The 21,235-nt window shown below is 39.6% G+C and overlaps 1 protein-coding gene across 3 annotated transcripts in view; it reads right to left on the reverse strand.

Moving 5' to 3' along the window:
- Positions 1 to 1,460: 1,460 nt before the first annotated feature.
- CDK19 (cyclin dependent kinase 19) overlaps positions 1,461 to 21,235 on the reverse strand; it is a 228,182-nt gene continuing 208,407 nt past the window's right edge. For all 3 annotated transcript variants that reach the window (XM_074948241.1, XM_074948242.1, XM_074948243.1), the window contains 3 exons: positions 14,743 to 14,821; positions 8,689 to 8,970; positions 1,461 to 4,966 (listed from right to left, as the gene is read on the reverse strand). In XM_074948241.1, coding sequence (XP_074804342.1) covers positions 4,835 to 4,966; positions 8,689 to 8,970; positions 14,743 to 14,821 — 493 coding nt within the window. In that variant the 3' untranslated portion in view covers positions 1,461 to 4,834. The remainder of the gene's footprint in view (positions 4,967 to 8,688; positions 8,971 to 14,742; positions 14,822 to 21,235) is intronic.

Raw genomic sequence — 21,235 nt, forward strand, 5'->3', positions numbered from 1 at the left:
TGGGTGTAGTTTATGGAAAAGCCAGTATAACAACCATCTCTGAAAAACTGACTCGTGGAGTTATAATATGCAAGCCAACAACGCACAGAAAATCACCCTGAAAAACAGAGCTGAGTTCCCTAGTTCATGTTCTCCAATCTAACATGCTGTCACCCTAGACACTTGGGAGAATTATATTCAAAGATAGCCTGGATATGGGATTGGAGGGGGGAGGGCGGTAGGGAAGGTGGTAAGCATGGGGGCTTAGTCTCCAAATGCACAGCTTTTCCAGAAGACAAATATATAAAATCACCAGGTTGGTAGTTCTATATTTTTATAAGTGGTATCCAAGCTGCATGCTAAATCACTTTAGAGAGTACACCAAGCATTCCACCTGTTTTGTTTTTCCATAAAGCTTCATTCTATTACCGTACATGCAAAACACGAATACCCTCTTGGGTATTTTAAAAGGCTATAATTCCAAACTGGAGGCTTCACAAGATCTGTTTTGTGTGGTTTATGATATCATAACATCTGAATACAATTACAGGTTGCAACTCTGCAGGATACATTTTGCTTCTTTTGTAACTCAAAGTCTGATGTTCACAACTTCCCAGCACACTTCTTTGATTTGAACCTTTTATTATTATTATTAAAAATGTATATTATTTGTATTAAAAAAATTCACACTGAAGCAAAGTCAATTCAATTTCATGACAACCAGGAATATAAAATAAATGCAATGAACTCATAGTTCAGTTTTAACAGTCATTTCAAGAGCGACATGAGGAGAACTTAAAAGCAGCAACTCTTAGCTCTAGAATGAGAAACAAATATTTTGTTTTGTGTTTTTGCAAACCCATCAGCATGGGTATTGCTGTATGTGGCCACCAGAGAGCTAAAGTAGCAAAGCTTTGTGGCAGCATGAAGAGCATATGCAGTAATCTATAATAAAAACTACAAAAATGAAGGATACTTGCATGAAATTATTAAAAAAATAGCTGAAGAGAAACAGACACACTTCCACCAATAGTAAACATGGGAGAATACAAACTAGAACAATTTGAAAAGTGTACTACATTACATATATAAAAGTTCTTTAAATTGCTGTTAAAAAGGACAACTTCAGTCCACATTTTGTGTAATACTTTTTAGTGTCTACACAAGACAGATTTTTAAAAAAATTAAATAGTATTAATTTACTACTAAATATTTAGGAGATAACAGTGCATTAAGGATTTTTTTTCATATAGTAATACATATCGCTCCTGTGTGGCGACACTTGTAGAAGATTACATATGGCCTTATGTACAATACATTTATTTAATCCTAAAACAATTCTTTCCTTAATGGTGTTTAAGTACCATTACTGAAGATTACGAAGGGGAACTAAGCTTTAATATGTTTATATAAAATATTAGACATATTTGAATACTTCAAGCTACCCCCACCCTCCCCTCAGAATGCTCTTCCCTCCCCTCCCCCCAAAAGATACAGTGTCACAAATACAGTGCAGGACTCGCAGCTTTCACAATATTCTTCCTTCATTGTGCAGTTTGTGCTACATAAACTTCACCAATGTAGACTATGCTGCTAATCCCATTCCTCACTCTCCTGTCTTCTCCAAAAATGAGATGAGAAACATTGCAGGATGGTATTTGACTGTCCACTGTTTCACCAAGGGAACAGGAATGAGAAAACAATCAAGTTGATGTCACTTTCCATTTCTAGTTACCAGTGTGAAATACCTTTCTGAGGGCACACAGAGGTTATGGGTAAGGTCAAAACTGTGAATAATAATAAGTGTCAATTACCAAAACTGCACAGGTAGAAAAATATACATGATCCTGGGTTCCCATAACATATTACATGATTAACCTCTGAAAACAAAGAGCATTTTTCCTCATGAAATTACCTCTGAACAAGTCTCTCTCATGTTGGCTCCCATCCACCCTGAAATTCACACATAGCTCACCAGAAAAGGCCAAATATCCAAACACCAACTGACAAAGAGAGAGAAAGCGAGCAAACGTGCACAGTAAACATTTTTAAGCAGTAACCACTGCTTTTATTTATTCCCCTTTCTACTTTTATTTTGAAGGCAATGGAGGAGTTAGCTCAGCTTTGCACGTGCATAGAAGCTGCAAGGGGCTAAAGCACAGCAAGCAATTTAGATCTAGCAAATACAGAATTATCTATTCAGTTTAGACAATAGTGATAGCAGTCATTCTAGGGGATGGAAGCTCATTGAATTAAAGCACATTACAATGCTGTGTATCTTTGCACTCCACACATCGATGAACCTACACTATGATTCAGCTTTGTTGACACGAGTCCAGCTTAACTACAAGCAGATTTTTGTCCCCCTGCCACCATCAATAATTTGATAATGAATCAAAGGAGATGGGAGGGGGACCAACATTAGACAATTATGTTACAATAACCAATGATGTTTTGAGAGGACAGAGGGATATGAAGAAGACAGGAGACAACGATCAGCACATCAGAAACCTGGTATCCAGAAAATTGGAAGCCAGTCACAAGAATATCCAATAATGCTGCTGTAGGGCAGGGGCAAAATTCTCTTTCAGGCAGACATGGGCTCCCACTGACATCATTAAGAGGTGGGGACTTGCATATTTTGAGCCCAGATATGTTGCAAGCAGGTAAAGAAATTTACTAACAATTAAAATCAGTTACTGCCAACTAAGATACTCAGAAGCACAGGACATGTAGTATCACAAAGAATAAAGATGGAAAGTATCCAATAGGAGATGATTTTGTCCTAATAATAATTTATATTTTCCTTCAAATTGCTTCATTTCATGTTTATCGTTTCTTGCCCATTCTATCTTCAGTCACTTTCCAGAGAAGCCTGGTGCCATTGGCAAACGGAGCAAAAACTTGTGGCAGCTGGTTTGGCCAAACCAGGTTTCCAACTGGTCATAAAAGCAAAACATTTTTGAGAGAGAAAAAAAAGCATTAAAGGTGACTGGGAACTCACTCTCAATGGAAATACTTATTACACTCACTGGGACAAAAAAACAGAGCAAACATATCTACCACCTGCCTAGCTTAGATCACAATTTTAGTGTGGAATGTATAGTGGTTATGTCTAAAGTCTTGCATGGATTCAGGATAGAACACAACTAAACATGATATCACACTGTGTAGTGTAAATGTCCGTAATATGCATTGCTTAAACATAATTTGCTCCTTTCTTGACTTCTTCTCCAGCAATCAATTAAAAAAGACTAGTGCTGCTCATACAGCGAGGAACATTCTAAAGTACATGAATGTCTTTCCAGTTTTAGTGCAATCAGATTCATCAGCCTTATTTCTAAACACAGAAGAAAAATGGAGCTGCTCCAAATTATACGTTACGTGTCTCTGAATAACTGTGGCTCCGAAAATTGGATAATGATCCTCCAATTATGCTTGTGAGCTCGAATTATTTACCTGGGATAGACTGCCAGTAACCCATCCGCTTATGGTCCTTAGGCACAATCACAACATGTTTGCTCTTGGGAAAAAGAAACATTTCAGTGCAACCAAGCGCATCTGGTGCAACTAATCTGGATTAATCACAGCAACGTGAAGAATAAAGAATTTGCGTATTAAACATGAAAAACAAAGACAATTTTCAACATGCTCTTCAAACCATACAATAGCGTCTCTTAAATTTGATGATCTTATATAAAAATGGACAATTATTTGTTTTTTATTTTATAAATCCTTTAAATTTTTGTCATCTTTATATTTAGATAATTGATTCAGGGAAACTGACAAAGGGAGACTGCATCAGAGAAGCCAGATATATAAAGCTCCCACATATATGAAAGAAGAGGGGTTTTTTTGTTTTGTTTAGTTTTGTGTTTTTAAACGAGGACTAGTATAAGTCATCAACCACATTCTCTCTTCTACTGAGATCATAGGGCACTAAATATATTTTCCTGGCTCTTTTGGATGCCCAGCCAGAGAAGACGTTCCGTTACACTCCATTCCTCTGTTCCCGTGGTGCTCCGAAAGCATCTCCTTTTCATGTACGTATCATGCTTTAGTTTAAAATAATGCTTAATTCAACACTACTCAGAACATGGTCATAATATGTATGGGATTCAATATGAAAGATTTAGGAAACATTCACAATCTTCTGTTTGGTGTACAGTCCAGTACCATGAAGCACATTAGCTGCTGCAGAGACTTGGGTTGGGTTTTTTTTGTTTTTTTTCCCTAAGACGTCGCCTGAAAACTAGACTAATACAAACAGAATAGTAAAATACTCTGGAACAGTAAAATTTGCTGTTCTTGACATCCATGAGGAAAACAGTAATATCCTGTGAAAAAAACATAGTGCTTTTAAAAGGTGCATTATACCTGTATAGCTAAACTGGTTTGCCTAGTATAAAACTAACTATATACAAGCTTGAAAGCCTGGGAGTTCAAGATTCTAAAACTTTAAAATCCCATTAAAGAGTTTTGAAAAGATAGATTTATGGCAATCACTACAACATGAGAAAGGTGCACCAGGAATCCTTCAAAAATTCCAATGGTTAAAGAAGTTAAGTGCTGGGTTCAGATCAGACGGTTTCATTAGAGTTACCACAAGGGAACACATGCGAGGGAAGCACGCGGGAGGGAGGGGGCACTTCACAAGAATCTCCTTTATGGCAATAAAGAAGGAACAGAGTCATTGAAAAAAAATCTTCAGTAAATAAAGTTTTCCTTTTATAATTGTGAATTTTAAATCTGTATCACAGTTTGCATTTTTGGTTCTTCTCATTGTTAGGAACTTCATATTGCTGGAGTCTTTTGACTTTTAGTCCATTCCTTTCTAAGCGCAGTCTATTAGGTCTCAATACCTATGAGACTGATGAGACTGATGATACTGAGAGCTCTGTTGAGATGATGTGGAATAGCCCATTGTACTCTGGGACTGAGAAGATCCCTGAATGTTGCTTTGGTAACTGAGGCGTGAACTGGAGTGCTGGAGAAAAAGAAAATGGAAAAGAAATTAAAACAGCCTGTTAGGACAATGTTGCAGAGAGCTTTTCAACTCTAAGAGGCTCATTCAAATCAAAATGCAGTGAAAGTGACTGAACAACATTCCTCTTTAAGGGCCAACAGTATGATAATTAAATCATTATTATCGATATAGCACCCGAATGGCGTTAGGTGTTTGACAGGCATGTAAAAAGACAGAAGTTACAATCCAAGACCATTTTAAACTGATTTTGAAGTGATCGAGCCCCACTGCTAACTCCTAATCTTTGTTGTTTCTTAACCCCATATCCGACTATCATGATTTATTTTTAATAAATATCTATTTTTATTTGTTATTTCTATGCCCCTATTAACTAAATAACAAATATAAGTGACTGCGAGCTCCAAACTTTCATTCTCTACGTTGCGGGGGGAGAGGGGGAGGAAGGGGAGAGATTAGGTGTGCTAGAGAGGCAATGTACTCAGTTCCAGAGGAGATGGAATAAGAGTAGGGAAGAGATAGGGGGATATGACTTAAAAGATACCCCAACATCTGACTGGGGAGAGACTTGTTGATAAGTTCCAATAATAATATCATTCTAGAACACGTCTCGATTCCTATTCTGGTGCTCCGTCTACTAAAAACAAAGACATTTACACAGAGATGCCAGTGAGTGCATGTGTGCAAGACCTTAATATTAATTCCCTGAATTTGTTCTTTAAATTGCCAGATTTGTGTAACAAGATTTCACAGACACAGAAAAAAATGTGTTATTCATTAATCTTAATACTTTGTACGGAACAGATCTCAGTGAAGATACATCAGATACGTTAAGAATTTCAAAATACTTGTACAGTATTTTGAAGATTCATAACAAAATAGTGACTCAAGCTGTTCATGCCTTCCAGCTTCCTTGCCAATAAACAGTTAAGACCTGGTTGTATGTATCATATCATATAATACATTGTATAAAACATATGTAGCCTTTTTCATGTAAAATATTTCAAGATCCTGTATAAATGATCAAATCTGGCCTTCACACCAAATAAATGCCTGTCTACCCCTGGTCTTAGACTTTGTTTTACACAGCTCTGATCCTGTTGCCTTAACACAGGGGTGGCCAACTTGTGGCTCTGGAGCCACATGTGGCTCTTCAGAAGTTAATATGCGGCTCCTTGTATAGGCACCGACTCTGGGGCTGGAGCTACAGACACCAACTTTCTAATGTGCCAGGGGGTGCTCACTGCTCACCCCCTAGCTCTGCTATGGGCCCTGCCCCCACTTCACCCCTTCCCACGCCCTCCCCTGAGCCTGCCATCCCCTCACTCCTCCCCCTCCTCCTGCATGCCATGAAACAGCTGATCGGGAGGTGCAGGGGGGCGCTGATCGGCAGGGCTGCGGGTGTCCAGGAGGCGCTGGGAGCGGGGAGCTGATGGGGGGCTGCTGACATATTGCTGTGGCTCTTTGACAATGTACATTGGTAAATTCTGGCTCCTTCTCAGGCTCAGGTTGGCTGCCCCTGCCTTAACATTTAGCATCCAGGCATTCAAAAAGAACAAAAATAAACAAATGCTCTGTCACCAGCTATGATAAACATTAATCTAGATTCCACTAAGAAGATAAATAAAGAATTTGGGCTGGAGTGCTGAAAAAATGAAAGGGTCAGAAAGTTAGACAAAAAACAAGCAACGAAGAATTACAGTTGTCATTCTTAGAAATAATGAAGGATGGCTGTGATTAAATAATATAAATGATTTTTCATCACAGATTTAAATTCAGAAGATAAGTGAGCCCAAAACCAAAAGATTTTTCCGTCTAATTTTGAATTAAATCTAATGGAGTAAAATTAATGCCATAAGACTAAAAGAATGCATTTAACTAGGCTCTGCTTCCTTTAGTCCCACAAAAGAGAATTTCTGTTTTGACTCTAGATTTGGACAAATAGCAGACATTCCATTCTGGATATAAGACAAACAGTCAGCTAGAAGTGAGAGAGAGAGAGAGAGCCACAGCTAGCTAGATACAAGTATAAACATGGATAATCAGATTGTACTGTTTAACAGCTGATTTAATGGGAACATACAAATAATTAACAGCACCGGGGTCAAAATAAAGCCTGGAGTGGAGGGGTCACTAAAACAAATGGCTACAGGCTGTGCAGAAAAGAATCACAAGAGCTACATTAATTTTCCCAAAAGGTAAGACTTAAATCAAGAAAATCCTGTAATGGGAAGGCTTGCCTAGAACTCCAAGACACCCTGAAGGATCCCATGGTCAATAACATCAAATGCAGCACAAAAATCCTCAAAAAATGGACAGAAACAAGCCAGCCATAAACAGGGACTTTCCGAGACCTCAAGCCACTCTGGAACTTTTCAAGAAAGAAATCTGAGTTGTTGTTAGTCCTAAATTGCCATCACCACCTTTAAAATCATTTGCAATAAAGAAAGAAAACCAGAATGGAAGGAAAATGTCTAGCATTCAGAAATCAATTATCTGGGGAGGCGGTTGATGGGCTAGGAAGTCAAAGCAGCTCTGGAGTAAAAAGAAAGGTTGAAAAGAGGCTGATATGAGTCTTTATCAAGATGAGGTCTTACTAAAAGTATCCAGCAACAGCATTTAGAATCCCTGCAAAAAACATAACGTCAAGTGATATCCAGTCTCTTCTCATTCTGACATATTTTCAATGATCTTTTGAGATAAGAAACAAAGCTTTGTTTTCAGGTGTATTTTTAAAAAAATGAAAAATATTTATCTGGTGAAGCTCAATTAATCTTGTCTGAAATGTTCACAATCTCCCCAAGTATTTGTGAGTTTGGTTCATACAATGCTTTGAATTATTTCATGTATGTCGCTTATTCAGTGGAAGAAATATTCTAATTCTAGTAAAGCAAGACAAATGTGCAGCTTCAAAAAGAATACTGAAATCATTGTTTTCATTTAATATATTCTGATGTTGCTAATAGTGAGAGCATGCTGAGAGTGGAAAACAACAGACCAGTTTATTGCAAATAACCCCCCAAACCTTTCATTTGAAGATTCACTTTTGAATTCACTCACAGGAAGCATTTTAGAGATAAAATGGGAATCACCATTATTAGAGTGTCTTGCTTAAACATGAAGCATACTGAGTCACCTACAGATCTACGTTATCGCATCATAGAAGTTGTTGATCTTTAAGATTAAGAGAACAGTTGTCAAGGTATTAAATGAAACAATAGAATATGACTTGTCCCATCTATCATTATCTCATGGAACAGAAAGTGGCAGGAATTAAATCAAAGAACCTGTGCTGTGGACTCAGCATATTTTTCTAGGGCCTGCTTCTCAGACGGGATCAATCCTCTGAAGTGCTGAGTACTCTGGACCCAATCCAACAAAACTGACTTCAGTGGGGTTACTCACATTCCTAAAGTTATGCACATGTTTTAGAATGATATTGAAATTCTGAGAACAAAGGAAACGCTATTGAAATCTATATAAATACCAAAGAGGGAAATCCATCTAGAATGAACTTTGATACAGTGAAATGGTTTTTAAACTGAAGCAGAATTAAAGTCCACAGTTCTAGCAATATATCAGAGCAAGCACAATTCCATTATAATGAACTTCACTTTCAGTAAATTTATTCTGTGGAAATATTTCACTATAAAAAAAGAAAATTCTACAGTAGAATACATCATGCCCCGAAAATTAACTAAAGTAGGAACAATCAGAGTCTGTACCTGATAATCTGAAGGCATGACAGGCCCGCCTGAGTTAGTGCCTGAAGGCCCTATGCGTGGTTTCTTATTTGGAGGCACCTGACTGAGGCTGGAGTCCTGGCTGTGCTGGAGTCCTGCCCCAGTGCCGCCGCCGCCACCGCCTCCTCCTGCGCCACCTCCCCCTGCAGTCCCATTCGTCTGGGTACTGCTTTGCTGCGGCTGCTGCTGCTGCTGCTGAGGTGCTGCTTGCGGTTGCTGCTGAGGTGCTGGTTGTTGCTGATGTTGATTCTGTTGCTGTTGATTCTAAGAGAAAGTACAGCTGGGGATGGGTCACTGAATTATTTATCTCCATTTGGTATCACAAACTCTCCAGGACCCCTAAACCACAACGTGGGTGAGAACTAGCCACAGGACAAAGCACAGCTGGACTGTAGCGAAGAGACCAAAGTAAGTGAAACATTCTGTCCTCGATAGGCTGCTATTTGCTCCAGGTAGATATTTGTGAACTGAGGAGGGAGGGATGAATTTCAAAATGACTTAACCGTTGTGGGTTTGACATTTCAGAATAGAATAAAATTGTTTGTGGTTCATTTTTAAAAATAAGGTGCACTAGGGGAAAAAAGCAACTTGAATGACCATCTTGTAACTCCTATCCCTAGCCAGCCAATCCAGATCAGCTTAATAATGAGAAGGCTGGAAGGAACCATCAAGAAAATGGTGGTGATCACATCACGAATGGGTGCAAATAAGCTGCAGCAGGGCAGCAGTGGTGAGCAACAGCAAATAAAGTAATAATACTTTGCACTTCAATGGCACCTTCCACCCAACAATCAAAACAACTTTCCAAACATTACTGAAGCTTCACAGCAATCCTGTGAGGCAGGTGGCATTATCTCCATTTTACAGATGAGTCAATTGAAACACAGAGAAGTGAAATGAGTTGTCCAAGGTTACATAATAAATCTGTGGCAGAGCTGGGAATAGATATCTCAACTCCTGAGTTACACTGTTATGCTTTAACCATCTTGCAATGAGAGATATGCTGGGAACAGGGCCAAACACGGTGCCGTAGACACAGGGTCAGAGAGTCTTGGTGGTGGAAAGAGGAAGAGAGTTTGTTAGAGCAGACTGCCTGGAGACAGGGTTGAAGGACAGCGTCTTCTGGCAGTGAAAGGGCTGAAGGAAGGATCTGGTAGCAGAGAATGAGGGGAAAAGGTAGCTGAAGGGAGGGAGGGAGGGAGAGAGAGACGTGAGATAATTGAAAGAGACACCAGGGCCCGGTAGCAAATAAAAGGAAGGGGAGGGAGCCAGAAAGCAGAGAGAAAAAGGCCAGAACATATGGATGCAGAGTGTGAGAGCTGGAGAGCAAAGGAGACTCTGGTGGTCTGGCAGCAGAGACCTAAGGACTTGAAAGAATGGAGGGTGGAGCGTGATAAGCAAGAGTTCCACAGATATCCAGCTGTAAAGAAACAGAACCATCCAGCTCTGCAGAAGGTTCTTATTACCGGGCATCTATGCAGCCAAGGGGACTACAACAGTGACCATTTTTATTTGTTGTTCATATAAGATATAAAACTCTCTTTAGAGAAACAAAGACAATCTTTATTGCAGACTGAGTTTCACCAGCCAATAAATAAAAACTCTAAAATGTTGCTCAAAATATTTGAGCACTTTTGGGTAAATACTTAAAAACTTTATAAAATTTTAAACTCATTTCAGTTCTCCCAGGGTCTTGAGGGTGAGGGGTCAGCTTAATCAGACAACAATTTATCAGAGCTTAAATGTGGTCAACCTTTATGGAAAGCTTACATAATTCGTTTCCCATAAGTCATAGCAACCAATTGCCTTCGGTACAAACTGCTTGGCAGACTCACTAATCACAAGCTATTTAGCATCTTCAAACTAAAGTGTGTATCGATTGCCATTCATCACGACAATGTCACAAGTTACAGATGAAATTCAAAAGAATGTATTTATTTAGGACTGCACAAAGGCTCATACTGTCTTGCATCTACATGGAGGGCTTATGTTTCCCTTTCCTATCTACTAAAGTCAAAAATATATCCTACTGCCTGTATGCATCATACACAGTCACACCCAGGTTCTATTTCAGCGGAGAGCAACAAGTTAACTTGTTAAGTTTTTTTTTTTTTAAATTAATGAAGTTTAACTTTAAAAAAAAAGAAAGAAGTTATTTATCTCACAGAGGTAGATCAAACCATTATTAAAGATCCAAATGAACTGTCATATTTAAGACCCCATTTGTATCACAGTGCTGAGATTGTCATTTTTTTCAATTAATTATTTGACATTTTGTGATTTTTGCATATGGGTGCTTGGGTCTGAGCTGAACCATTTTCACTATGAATCCCCACAGCTGCCACATTGAAACCAGGGCTGCATGAAAAACTGGGGCTAATGGATTCCATGTTTTTTCTGGCTTTGGACAGGTGAGGCATGGAGATTACCTAGCTGTGTAGTGCAGCTGTGTAGTGCAGCTACTGTTCCTTTTGCTTTTGAAAGAGGATGAGGCCTAGTCTACGCTAGAAAAGTTTGCCAGTATAGCTATAGTGGCAACTCTCCTGCTGTAGCTGGCAGCTTATACCAGCACAAGAGTGTTTCTGCCATTACCATTTTTAACAGTTATCTGAATGAAGTAAGTTATATCAGTATGGAGAATGAGGGATATAACTGTAATTTTGCTATGAATATTATATGTACGTCAGTTTGCCTGCCTGATATTATTCTGTCTGACTACATGGAGTTGAACTTAGAAGGGGTTGTAAGGAAGAGCAAGCAGGGATCAAACAAAATAAGCTCTGGGTAAACAAGTTCAGAGGGACAATAGCTGGGCGATTCAATTGGTAAGATGCTTTTCCTAGGGGCCAGACAAAAGTTACACGCTGTTTTGCGAAAGCCAGAGCCTAGATATCAAAAGGACCATAAAGAGTTCAAAGCAACCCGTGGAGAAAGGAAGGGGTTGGAGGAACTGCTACTTGAGGGGAGATATTTTGAATTCAGCAGAGAATTCAGCAGCACAGTCTGCCCCAGTGCAGAGGTAAGGTTACCTAGATTGAGTGGAACCCTCCTAAACTTGCATGGAAAGGAATAAGTCTAGGTAAGGCCAGACACATGTACGTTTTTGTTGTTTTCACCCATTTCTCTGATCACAGTGTATCTTTGGGTGAATCAACAATACTTTTGTTTGGAAGGAGCTGTTTTGAGTCACTTTAATAAGTTGCTGGTCACAGGCTCCTGGAGGAAAGTTTCTTGCAGGTGCCAAATACATACAGTCTACTGTGTTAACATGGAAATAGGAGGATCCTGCCACCACAGAATCCAGTCTAAGAATGGTAGACCTGTGTGGTTACACCCAAAGAGGGGTAAGGTAGTGAAACCTGTCAGTTGAGGGGTGCACTCAAAGGGATCTAAGGCACAGCTCGCTCTGTATCAATGACCGCATGGTTGACGAAACATGTTGTAGCTTTGAGGTCCACTCTAAGGTGGCATGAATGCCCATAGAGAGACAGGGAGAAAGCACTGATGCAGTTCACCCCATGACAACAGGCAAAAGCACTTACTTGCTAGTATAACTATGTCCACACTAAAAGAAAAGGAGTACTTGTGGCACCTTAGAGACTAACAAATTTATTTGAGCATAAGCTTTCGTGAGCTACAGCTCACTTCATCGGATGTCCACACTAAGGTTTTGGCTATATAGAAATGCCATCAAAATAAAGAAATCACACCTGTAACTGACCTTACTATACCAGCAAGTTTCTAGCATAGATTTGCCTGAGTCTGGGAAGCGGTGCTGGAGACAAGGCAGATGCAACTCGCCCCCACAGGCTTTCAGGTTCATTTGGATCTTTAATAATGGCTTGATCTACCTCTGTGAGATAAATAACTTCTTTCTTTTTTTTAAAGTTAAACTTCATTAATTTAAAAAAACAAAAAACTTAACAAGTTAACTTGTTGATCTCCCCTGAAATAGAAACTGGGTGTGACTGTGTATGACGCATGCAGGCAGTAGGATATATTTTTGACTTTAGCAGATAAGAAAGGGAGACATAAGCCCTCCATGTACTGCTGCTACTGTAGGTCTGAGCTGGCAGGTACTGGTGCAGTGGTTTCCGGTGTTTTGAAATGGTTGTGAACTGTTAGAGGTTGTTAAGTGGTTTAACCTTTTTTTAAAATGATGAATACTGGCAACCTGCGACTGGGAATTTGTCTTTTATTGTTTTTCCAGGACCAGAGCTGCCTTACAGGGTTGCTGTGAAGCTTTACTACTGTTTGGAAAGTTGTTTTGATTCTTGGGTGGAAGGTGCCATTGAAGTGCAAAGTATTCTTACTGTTAATATAAATTACTGTGGCAAACAACAAGCTTTAGTAAGCATATATTACTTTTTCAAGACATTTAGTAAACTATTTCCAGACTATTTTATGTGACAGCTATTGCTAGAATCATTGTTTCGTCATGTCCATCACTGAAATAAAGGGTTTTGCTGTGTTCACCCATTAAGCCGAGTATCTTCCCATTGAAGGGATCCTTGTCACTACTCTGATTATTGCAGCATTTGTGACAACACAATTACGTTGTGCCTGCACTCTATTAGAAAAGTAAATCTGACATTCAGGAACTGCATAACTCAACGGGCTGAAACTTGTTATATAGTAAAGGTGTAAGGACAGCAGCATGTTCCCCTGCACTGCCCTCATTCATTCTACTGTTTTAGTTGGAAAAAAATCTAGCCATGTGTCTGAAACAAAGGGGTTTTACTTAGGAAAAAATCATGGGGTTTTGTTTTTGTGAATACTTATTTAACTTTGCTGACCAATGAAAATTTTGGAGAAAGGATGTTTTTATTAAAGATTTACCCTTCCGTTAAGGTGTAAGAGCTCCAGATACACCATCTCAGAGACCCCCTGTAAGCCTTCCAGCAAAACCAGGAAAGACCAAACTTGACATTCCTGATGTTTATATATTTGTTTGTTTTTTAAATCTTCTAGGCCTTTTTTATACATCATAAAGCAGCAAAACATGGTACAAATCCATTTTTTTTAAAAACACCCTTCACTGGTTACCTTTAACAAACTTTTCTTGTTGTGGAAACAGAGTCAATGAGTAATACATAGTTTAAAATGTCATTTTTTTCAAAATTAACTAGATATGCTGCAAAATCTTTATTTATGGCACGCATAAATATGCGACAGTCCCCACGAGACACAAAGGCTATTTACACAACAGATCATAATAGCTGCTTTGAATATTTATACTGTGTGTGTCATTTTTGTTTAACTAAATAAAATTTCCCAAGAAAATGAAATGCAAATATATACTTTAACACTCACAAATGAGTAAAATCAACATAACAAAAGCCTAACTCATTTGAACTTATGTTGTTTCTTATTGTTCGGTAACTGAAAGTTTAAAAAGCATTGCTAAGTCTCGGAATTTCAATTACATCAGTATCATGACTCCACTGTTATTTTAATTTAGGTTTTGTAATTTCCTAGTCTCAAAAAATGACCTGGGGAACAAAATCATGAGGATTTAGTAGATTAACATTTCCCCCTGCTCTGACACTGTCACATGTAAAAGAAATACTAATCTACAATATCAGCTCAGAAAGGACAATTTACTCTTTCAAATGTATCGATAGGCACAGCTTTAAATCAAACTGGGCTCCCATGTTGTACAGACTATCTGAACCAAAGGACTTGCTCAACCAGAGGTTTCCTCTTGGATCAATAACAGGCCCTGTCCCATGCAGACGCCAGGACACAAGTTGATTACAGCATGAGGCCCCTTTCTCTTTCTTCTGTTAGCCATGTATTACTAATAGCGTCTGACTAGCTGCAAATTTTTAAGTTTAGGAAAAATACAAACAAACAATCTTATTCACTATAATTTACTATGCATTAATGTGAAACTTTCTAATGTACCGTGATAAATTTTAGGACAGTCTTGTCTTCAGAACACATTTCTGGGTAAGAGCCCATGTTCTGTTAGTTTCCCTTTGTGGCATCACAACTTTTTTGTTATATTTTGAAAAAAAGTGCCCTTTATTATACCTTTTCTCCTTTCTCTTCAGGTTCATCCTCATTGAGGAATTCTCGTTTTGGATAAGGAATCTGGCAGCCAGCAAATACACTGAAATATATCAAACAGCAAATCAGAGACATACTAAACATACATGCTTCTGAAATTCATTTATTTAATATCATATATATTTCAGGGCTTTTTCTTTTAATGTTTGTTATGCTTTGACTCCAAATTACTAAGTGACCCTATAAACACCCAACAGATATATAACTACTGGTAGACGTACACTGATTTTAACTTTTGCTATATTTGCTGTTGGCAAGCTGCCTTCCTCTAGAATTATAGCAGAACTGAGTGAGCACAAATGACAGCACAATTATTTGCTGTCCTGACACTGCATTTGTTCACTTTGCTATGTGAATCCACCAGAAGCTCTACAGAACTCAATTGGGAGTATGGATGGCACAGTGGATTGAGGGCCTGATCCAATGCCCGTTAATGTCATGGGAGTCTTTCCATTGACTTCAACGGCTTTTGAATGCCCTAAATGTACTACATGTTCATCTCTAGAGAACTGGAATCAATTAATCTCAGGTGCCTTGTTTAGAAGGAAATAAAAAAGTAGTTTTTAGATTGAGCCAGCTAACATGATTTGAAATATTATTTAGTATCTAGAGTACATACAGTTTAATACCTTTAAAATCATGTTGCCAGGTGTTGTGACCTAGGCAGAGGTAGACCAGACAGCAAAGACCTACTAGTAGATAATATTTTGTACGAATTTTAATTTCAGCAATTCTTGCTGTTGAACCTTCAGGGGGTAACCTGTGTTGCAATACAATCAGCTTAACATGATTTTGAAAGTGCTAACCCGGGTCTATGCTAATTGCTAAGTGGCATTCAAATCATAATGGCTAACTTGATTTTTTTTACAAATCCTTTTTTTTTCTAGTCTAGACTAGACCTGTGCTTTCTTCCATGAGGTGGCTCCTACATCTGGAATCCATTCCCTGTCTAACATGCCTCCTCCATAAGTTCCTTTTTAAGCATTCTGTTCTTCTAGGAGGCTGCGGAGAGTGGGGGATATCAGTATTACATTTTATGAATGTCACATATTCCTCAGTTTACCTGCTTGATATTAGCTTGTCTGGCTGCATGGAGTGAAATCAAAGAGAGCTGTTGGGGGAAATACACAGAAAACAAACAATACCACAGAAAAGGTACCTTCAGAGAGAATACCCAGGGTTGTTAAGGGAACAATAAAGGAGCTATTACTTTGAAATGCTCACCTACCTGGCTCCAACCAGGCTAGCAAGGTCCAGGCCTGAGCCTAGGATCGGTAGGGACACTAACCCAATAAAGACCCCAGCCTAGGGAAGATGGGGGTTTGAGTGGGCAGCAGCTGCTGCAGGTGGATCTCTAATTGACAAAGAGAATGGTGCAGGGACTCTCTTTTTTAACCAAGCCAGGGGAAGGGGTACTTGGGGTAAATGGAATTTACCTAAACCTTGAAAGGAAAGAATAAAATGTAAGGCCCAGGCAACAGGCCCCTTGTTTTAACCGGTTTCAGAGTAGAAGCCATGTTAGTCTGTATCCGCAAAAAGAACAGGAATACTTGTGGCACCTTAGAGAATAACAAATTTATTAGAGCATAAGCTTTCGTAGGCTACAGCCCACTTCATCGGATGCACAGAATGGAACATATAGTAATATATATATACATATATATATATATACACACACAGATAAGTTAGAAATTACCATATAAACTGTGAGAAGCTAATTAGTTAAGATGAGCTATTATCAGCAGGAGAAAAAAACATTTGTAGTGATAACCAAGATGGCCCATTTAGACAGTTGACAAGAAGGTGTGAGGATACTTAACTTAAGGAAATAGATTCAATATGTGTAATGACCCAGCCACTCCCAGTCTCTACTCAAACCCAAGTTAATGGTATCTAGTTTGCATATTAATTCAAGCTCAGCAGTTTCTCGTTGGAGTCTGTTTTTGAAGCTTTTCTGTTGCAAAATTGCCACCCTTAAGTTTTTTACTGAGTGGCCAGAGAGGTTGAAGTGTTCTCCTACCGGTTTTTGAATGTTATGATTCCTGATGTCAGATTTGCGTCCATTTATTCTTTTGTGTAGAGACTGTCCAGTTTGGCCAATGTACATGGCAGAGGGGCATTGCTGGCACATGATGGCATATAACACATTGGTAGATGTGCAGGTGAAGGAGGCTCTGATGGCGTGGTTAATGTGATTAGGTCCTATGATGGAGTCCCCTGAATAGATATGTGGACAGAGTTGGCATCGGGCTTTGTTGCAAGGATAGGTTCCTGGGTTAGTGTTTTTGTTGTGTGGTGTGTGGTTGCTGGTGACTATTTGCTTCAGGTTGGGGAGTTGTCTGTAAGCGAGGACTGGTCTGTCTCCCAAGATCTGTGAGAGTGAGGGATCATTTTTCAGGATAGGTTGTAGATCTTTGATGATGCGCTGGAGAGGTTTTAGTTGGGGGCTGAAGATGACAGCTAGTGGCATTCTGTTATTTTCTTTGTTGGGTCTGTCCTGTAGTAGATGACTTCTGGGTACTCTTCTGGCTCTGTCAAGCTGTTTTTTCACTTCAGCAGGTGGGTATTGTAGTTTTAAGAATGCTTGATAGAGATCTTGTAGGTGTTTGTCTCTGTCTAAGGGATTGGAGCAAATGCGGCTGTATCTCAGAGCTTGGCTGTACACAATGGATCGTGTGGTGCGTCCTGGATGGAAGCTGGAGGCATGTAGGTAAGTATAGCGGTCAGTAGGTTTCCGGTATAAGGTGGTGTTTATGTGACCATCGCTTATTAGCACCTTAGTGTCCAGGAAGTGGATCTCTTGTGTGGACTGGTCCAGGCTGAGGTTGATGGTGGGATGGAAATTGTTGAAATCATGGTGGAATTCCTCAAGGGCTTCTTTTTCATGGATCCAGATGATGAAGATGTCATCAATGTAGTGCAAGTAGAGTAGGGGTGTTAGGGGACGAGAGCTAAGGAAGCGTTGTTCTAAGTCAGCCATAAAAATGTTAGCATACTGTGGGGCCATGCGGGTAGCCATAGCAGTGCTGCTGACTTGAAGGTATACATTGTCCCCAAATGTGAAATAGTTATAGGTGAGGACAAAGTCACAATGGTCAGCCACCAGGTTTGCCGTGACATTATCGGGAATACTGTTCCTGAAGGCTTGTAGTCTTTGTGTGGAATGTTGGTGTAGAGGGCTTCTAGATCCATAGTGGCCAGGAGAGTGTTTTCTGGAAGATCACCGATGGATTGTAGTTTCCTCAGAAGTCAGTGGTGTCTCGAAGATAGCTGGGAGTGCTGGTAGTGTAGGGCCTGAGGAGGGAGTCTACATAGCCAGACAATCCTGCTGTCAGGGTGCCAATGCCTGAGACGATGGAGCGTCCAGGATTTCCAGGTTTATGGATCTTGGATAGCAGAGAGAATACCCCTGGTCGAGGTTCTAGGCATGTGTCTGCACAGATCTGTTCCTGTGCTTTTTCAGGGAGCAGATGGTATAGTTTCTTTTGGTAATCCTCAGTGGGATCAGAGGATAATGGCCTGTAAAACGTGGAGTTAGAGAGCTGCCTAGCAGCTTCTTGTTCATATTCCAACTTATTCATGATGATGACAGCACCTCCTTTGTCAGCCTTTTCGATTATGATGTCAGAGTTGTTCCTGAGGCTGTTGATGGCATTGTGTTCAGCACGGCTGAGGTTATGGGGCAAGTGATGCTGCTTTTCCACAATTTCAGCCTGGGCACGTTGACGGAAGCAATCTATGTAGAAGTCCAGTCTGTTGTTTCGACCTTCAGGAGGAGTCCACCCAGAATCCTTCTTTTAGTAGTGTTAGTAGGAAGGATTCTGTGGGTTAGTACGTTGTTCAGAGGTGTGTTGGAAATATTCTTTGAGTCGGAGATGTCGAAAGTAGGATTCTAGGTCACCACAGAACTGTATCATGTTCATGGGCCTGGAGGGACAAAAGGAGAGGCCTCAAGATAGGACAGACTCTTCTGCCGGGCTAAGAGTATAGCTGGAAAGATTAACAATATTGTTGGGTGGGTTAAGGGAACCACTGTTGTGGCTCCTTGTGGCATGCAGTAGTTTAGATAGTTTAGTGTCCTTTTTCCTTTGTAGAGAAGCAAAGTTTGTGTTGTAAATGGCTTGTCTAGTTTTTGTAAAATCTATCCAAGAGGAAGTTTGTGTGGAAGGTTGGTTTTTTATGAGAGTATCCAGTTTTGAGAGCGCATTCTTAATCTTTCCCTGTTTGCTGTATAGGATGTTGACTAGGTGGTTTCGCAGTTTCTTTGAGAGTGTGTGGCACAACCTCTCAGCATAGTCTGTGTGATATGTAGATTGTAATGGATTTTTTACCTTTAGTCCTTTTGGTATGATGTCCATCTGTTTGCATTTGGAAAGGAAGATGATATCTGTCTGTATCTGTATGAGTTTTTTCATGAAGTTGATGGCCAGGAGGGTGTTTTCTGGAAGATCACCGATGGATTGTAGTTTCCTCAGGAAGTCAGTGGTGTCTCGAAGATAGCTGGGAGTGCTGGTAGTGTAGGGCCTGAGGAGAGAGTCCACATAGCCAGACAATCCTGCTGTCAGGGTGCCAATGCCTGAGATGATGGGGCTCGTTCACCTGCACATCTACCAATGTGATATATGCCATCATGTGCCAGCAATGCCCCTCTGCCATGTACATTGGCCAAACCGGACAGTCTCTATGCAAAAGAATAAATGGACCCAAATCTGACATCAGGAATCATAACATTCAAAAACCGGTAGGAGAACACTTCAACCTCTCTGGCCACTCAGTAAAAGACTTAAGAGTGGCAATTTTGCAACAGAAAAGCTTCAAAAACAGACTCCATCAAGAAACCGCTGAGCTTGAATTAATATGCAAACTAGATACCATTAACTTGGGTTTGAATAGAGACTGGGAGTGGCTGGGTCATTACACATATTGAATCTATTTCCTTAAGTTAAGTATCCTCACACCTTCTTGTCAACTGTCTGAATGGGCCATCTTGATGATCACTACAAACGTTTTTTTCTCCTGCTGATAATAGCTCATCTTAAAAAATTAGCCTCTCACAGTTTGTATGGTAACTTCCAACTTCTCTGTATGTATATATATATATCCTACTATATGTTCCATTCTATGCATCCGATGAAGTGGGCTGTAGCCCACGAAAGCTTATGCTCTAATAAATTTGTTAGTCTCTAAGTTGCCACAAGTACTCCTGTTCTTTTTGTTTTAACCCTTTACTCTGCTTGTTATGCACCTTTGGGTGAATTAACAAGACTTTGCTTTGAAGAAGGTGTTTTTGAGTCACTTTAATTGGATTCCGGTAACAGGCTCCCAGAGGAAAATGGCATACAGATGCAAAATACAGTTAGGCTTGTTGTGTTATTACAGTTGGTAAACAGGGAACCTGCAGTCCAGAGATCCTGTCTAAGGGTTGTAGGACCCCATGGTTCCACCCAGAGAGGCATTCACTTGAGGAGGACCGAAAGGAGTCTAAATGTGAAGCTTGTTCTGTAACCATGACAAAATCCTATAATCCCTAGAACTCCCCTCAAATAATTGTTAACAAAACAGTAAATATTTTTTGAAATCCAAACAAATATCATATCCAAACAAGACTCATGATAAATGTCATTGCTTGATCGCTCACAGACTTTTGTTGCATTATAAGCTCTTCAGGGGCAGGGATATCTTTTTTATACATTTATAAAGTGCCTGGCACAATGGGGTTCTAGTCCATGACTGAAGCTCCTAGGTGCTACCATAATAATAAATAAAATAAAATAATAACAACAACAACAATAAAATAAATAAATAAATAAATAAATAAATAATCCCATGCTGCATCTGTGTATTTTCTATTCAGATAATAAAGTTTCCTGGACTGGGTTTTTATTGCCTTTCTGGCTGAAAAGTTCCTAGGACCCCTGTTGGCAAAATTAAATAATTGTATACAAAAACCACTATGTTAAAAGAATAGCCAGTTTGCTAAGACAAGCACTCAAATGTTAGGAAATTTAAGAATAAAGGTGGCCATTACTTGATCACATACTATTTTTACCACAGCACCCCTGCCTCACTAAGTACATGGGATGGATTGGACTCTTCAAATGGGTAGATATCCATATTTCTTTTTATCCTCTTCATAGCATGGGTGGCCTTTCACCTTATTTACTGTACACCATCCAACTTCTACATGGAATACAGAATTATTAATTTCCTCATGAGCTTTTCCATGCTGCTCATCACTGTGGCATAGGAGTACTTCATAAACACTAATGCATTATATTTATAACACCCCTGTGGGTAAGGAAGCATTACCATCCACGTTTTATAGCTGGGGAACTAAGGCACCGAGAGATTAGGGCTAAAACTATCAAGTGTCCACTGAATTTGCTCAGCTTGAGATCCATTGGCATGTGGATAGCAGTTTATATGTTCAAATCACACCTCTCATTGACATTAGATG

Source organism: Natator depressus, chromosome 3, assembly GCF_965152275.1.
Source record: "Natator depressus isolate rNatDep1 chromosome 3, rNatDep2.hap1, whole genome shotgun sequence".
NCBI lineage: Eukaryota > Metazoa > Chordata > Testudines > Cheloniidae > Natator > Natator depressus.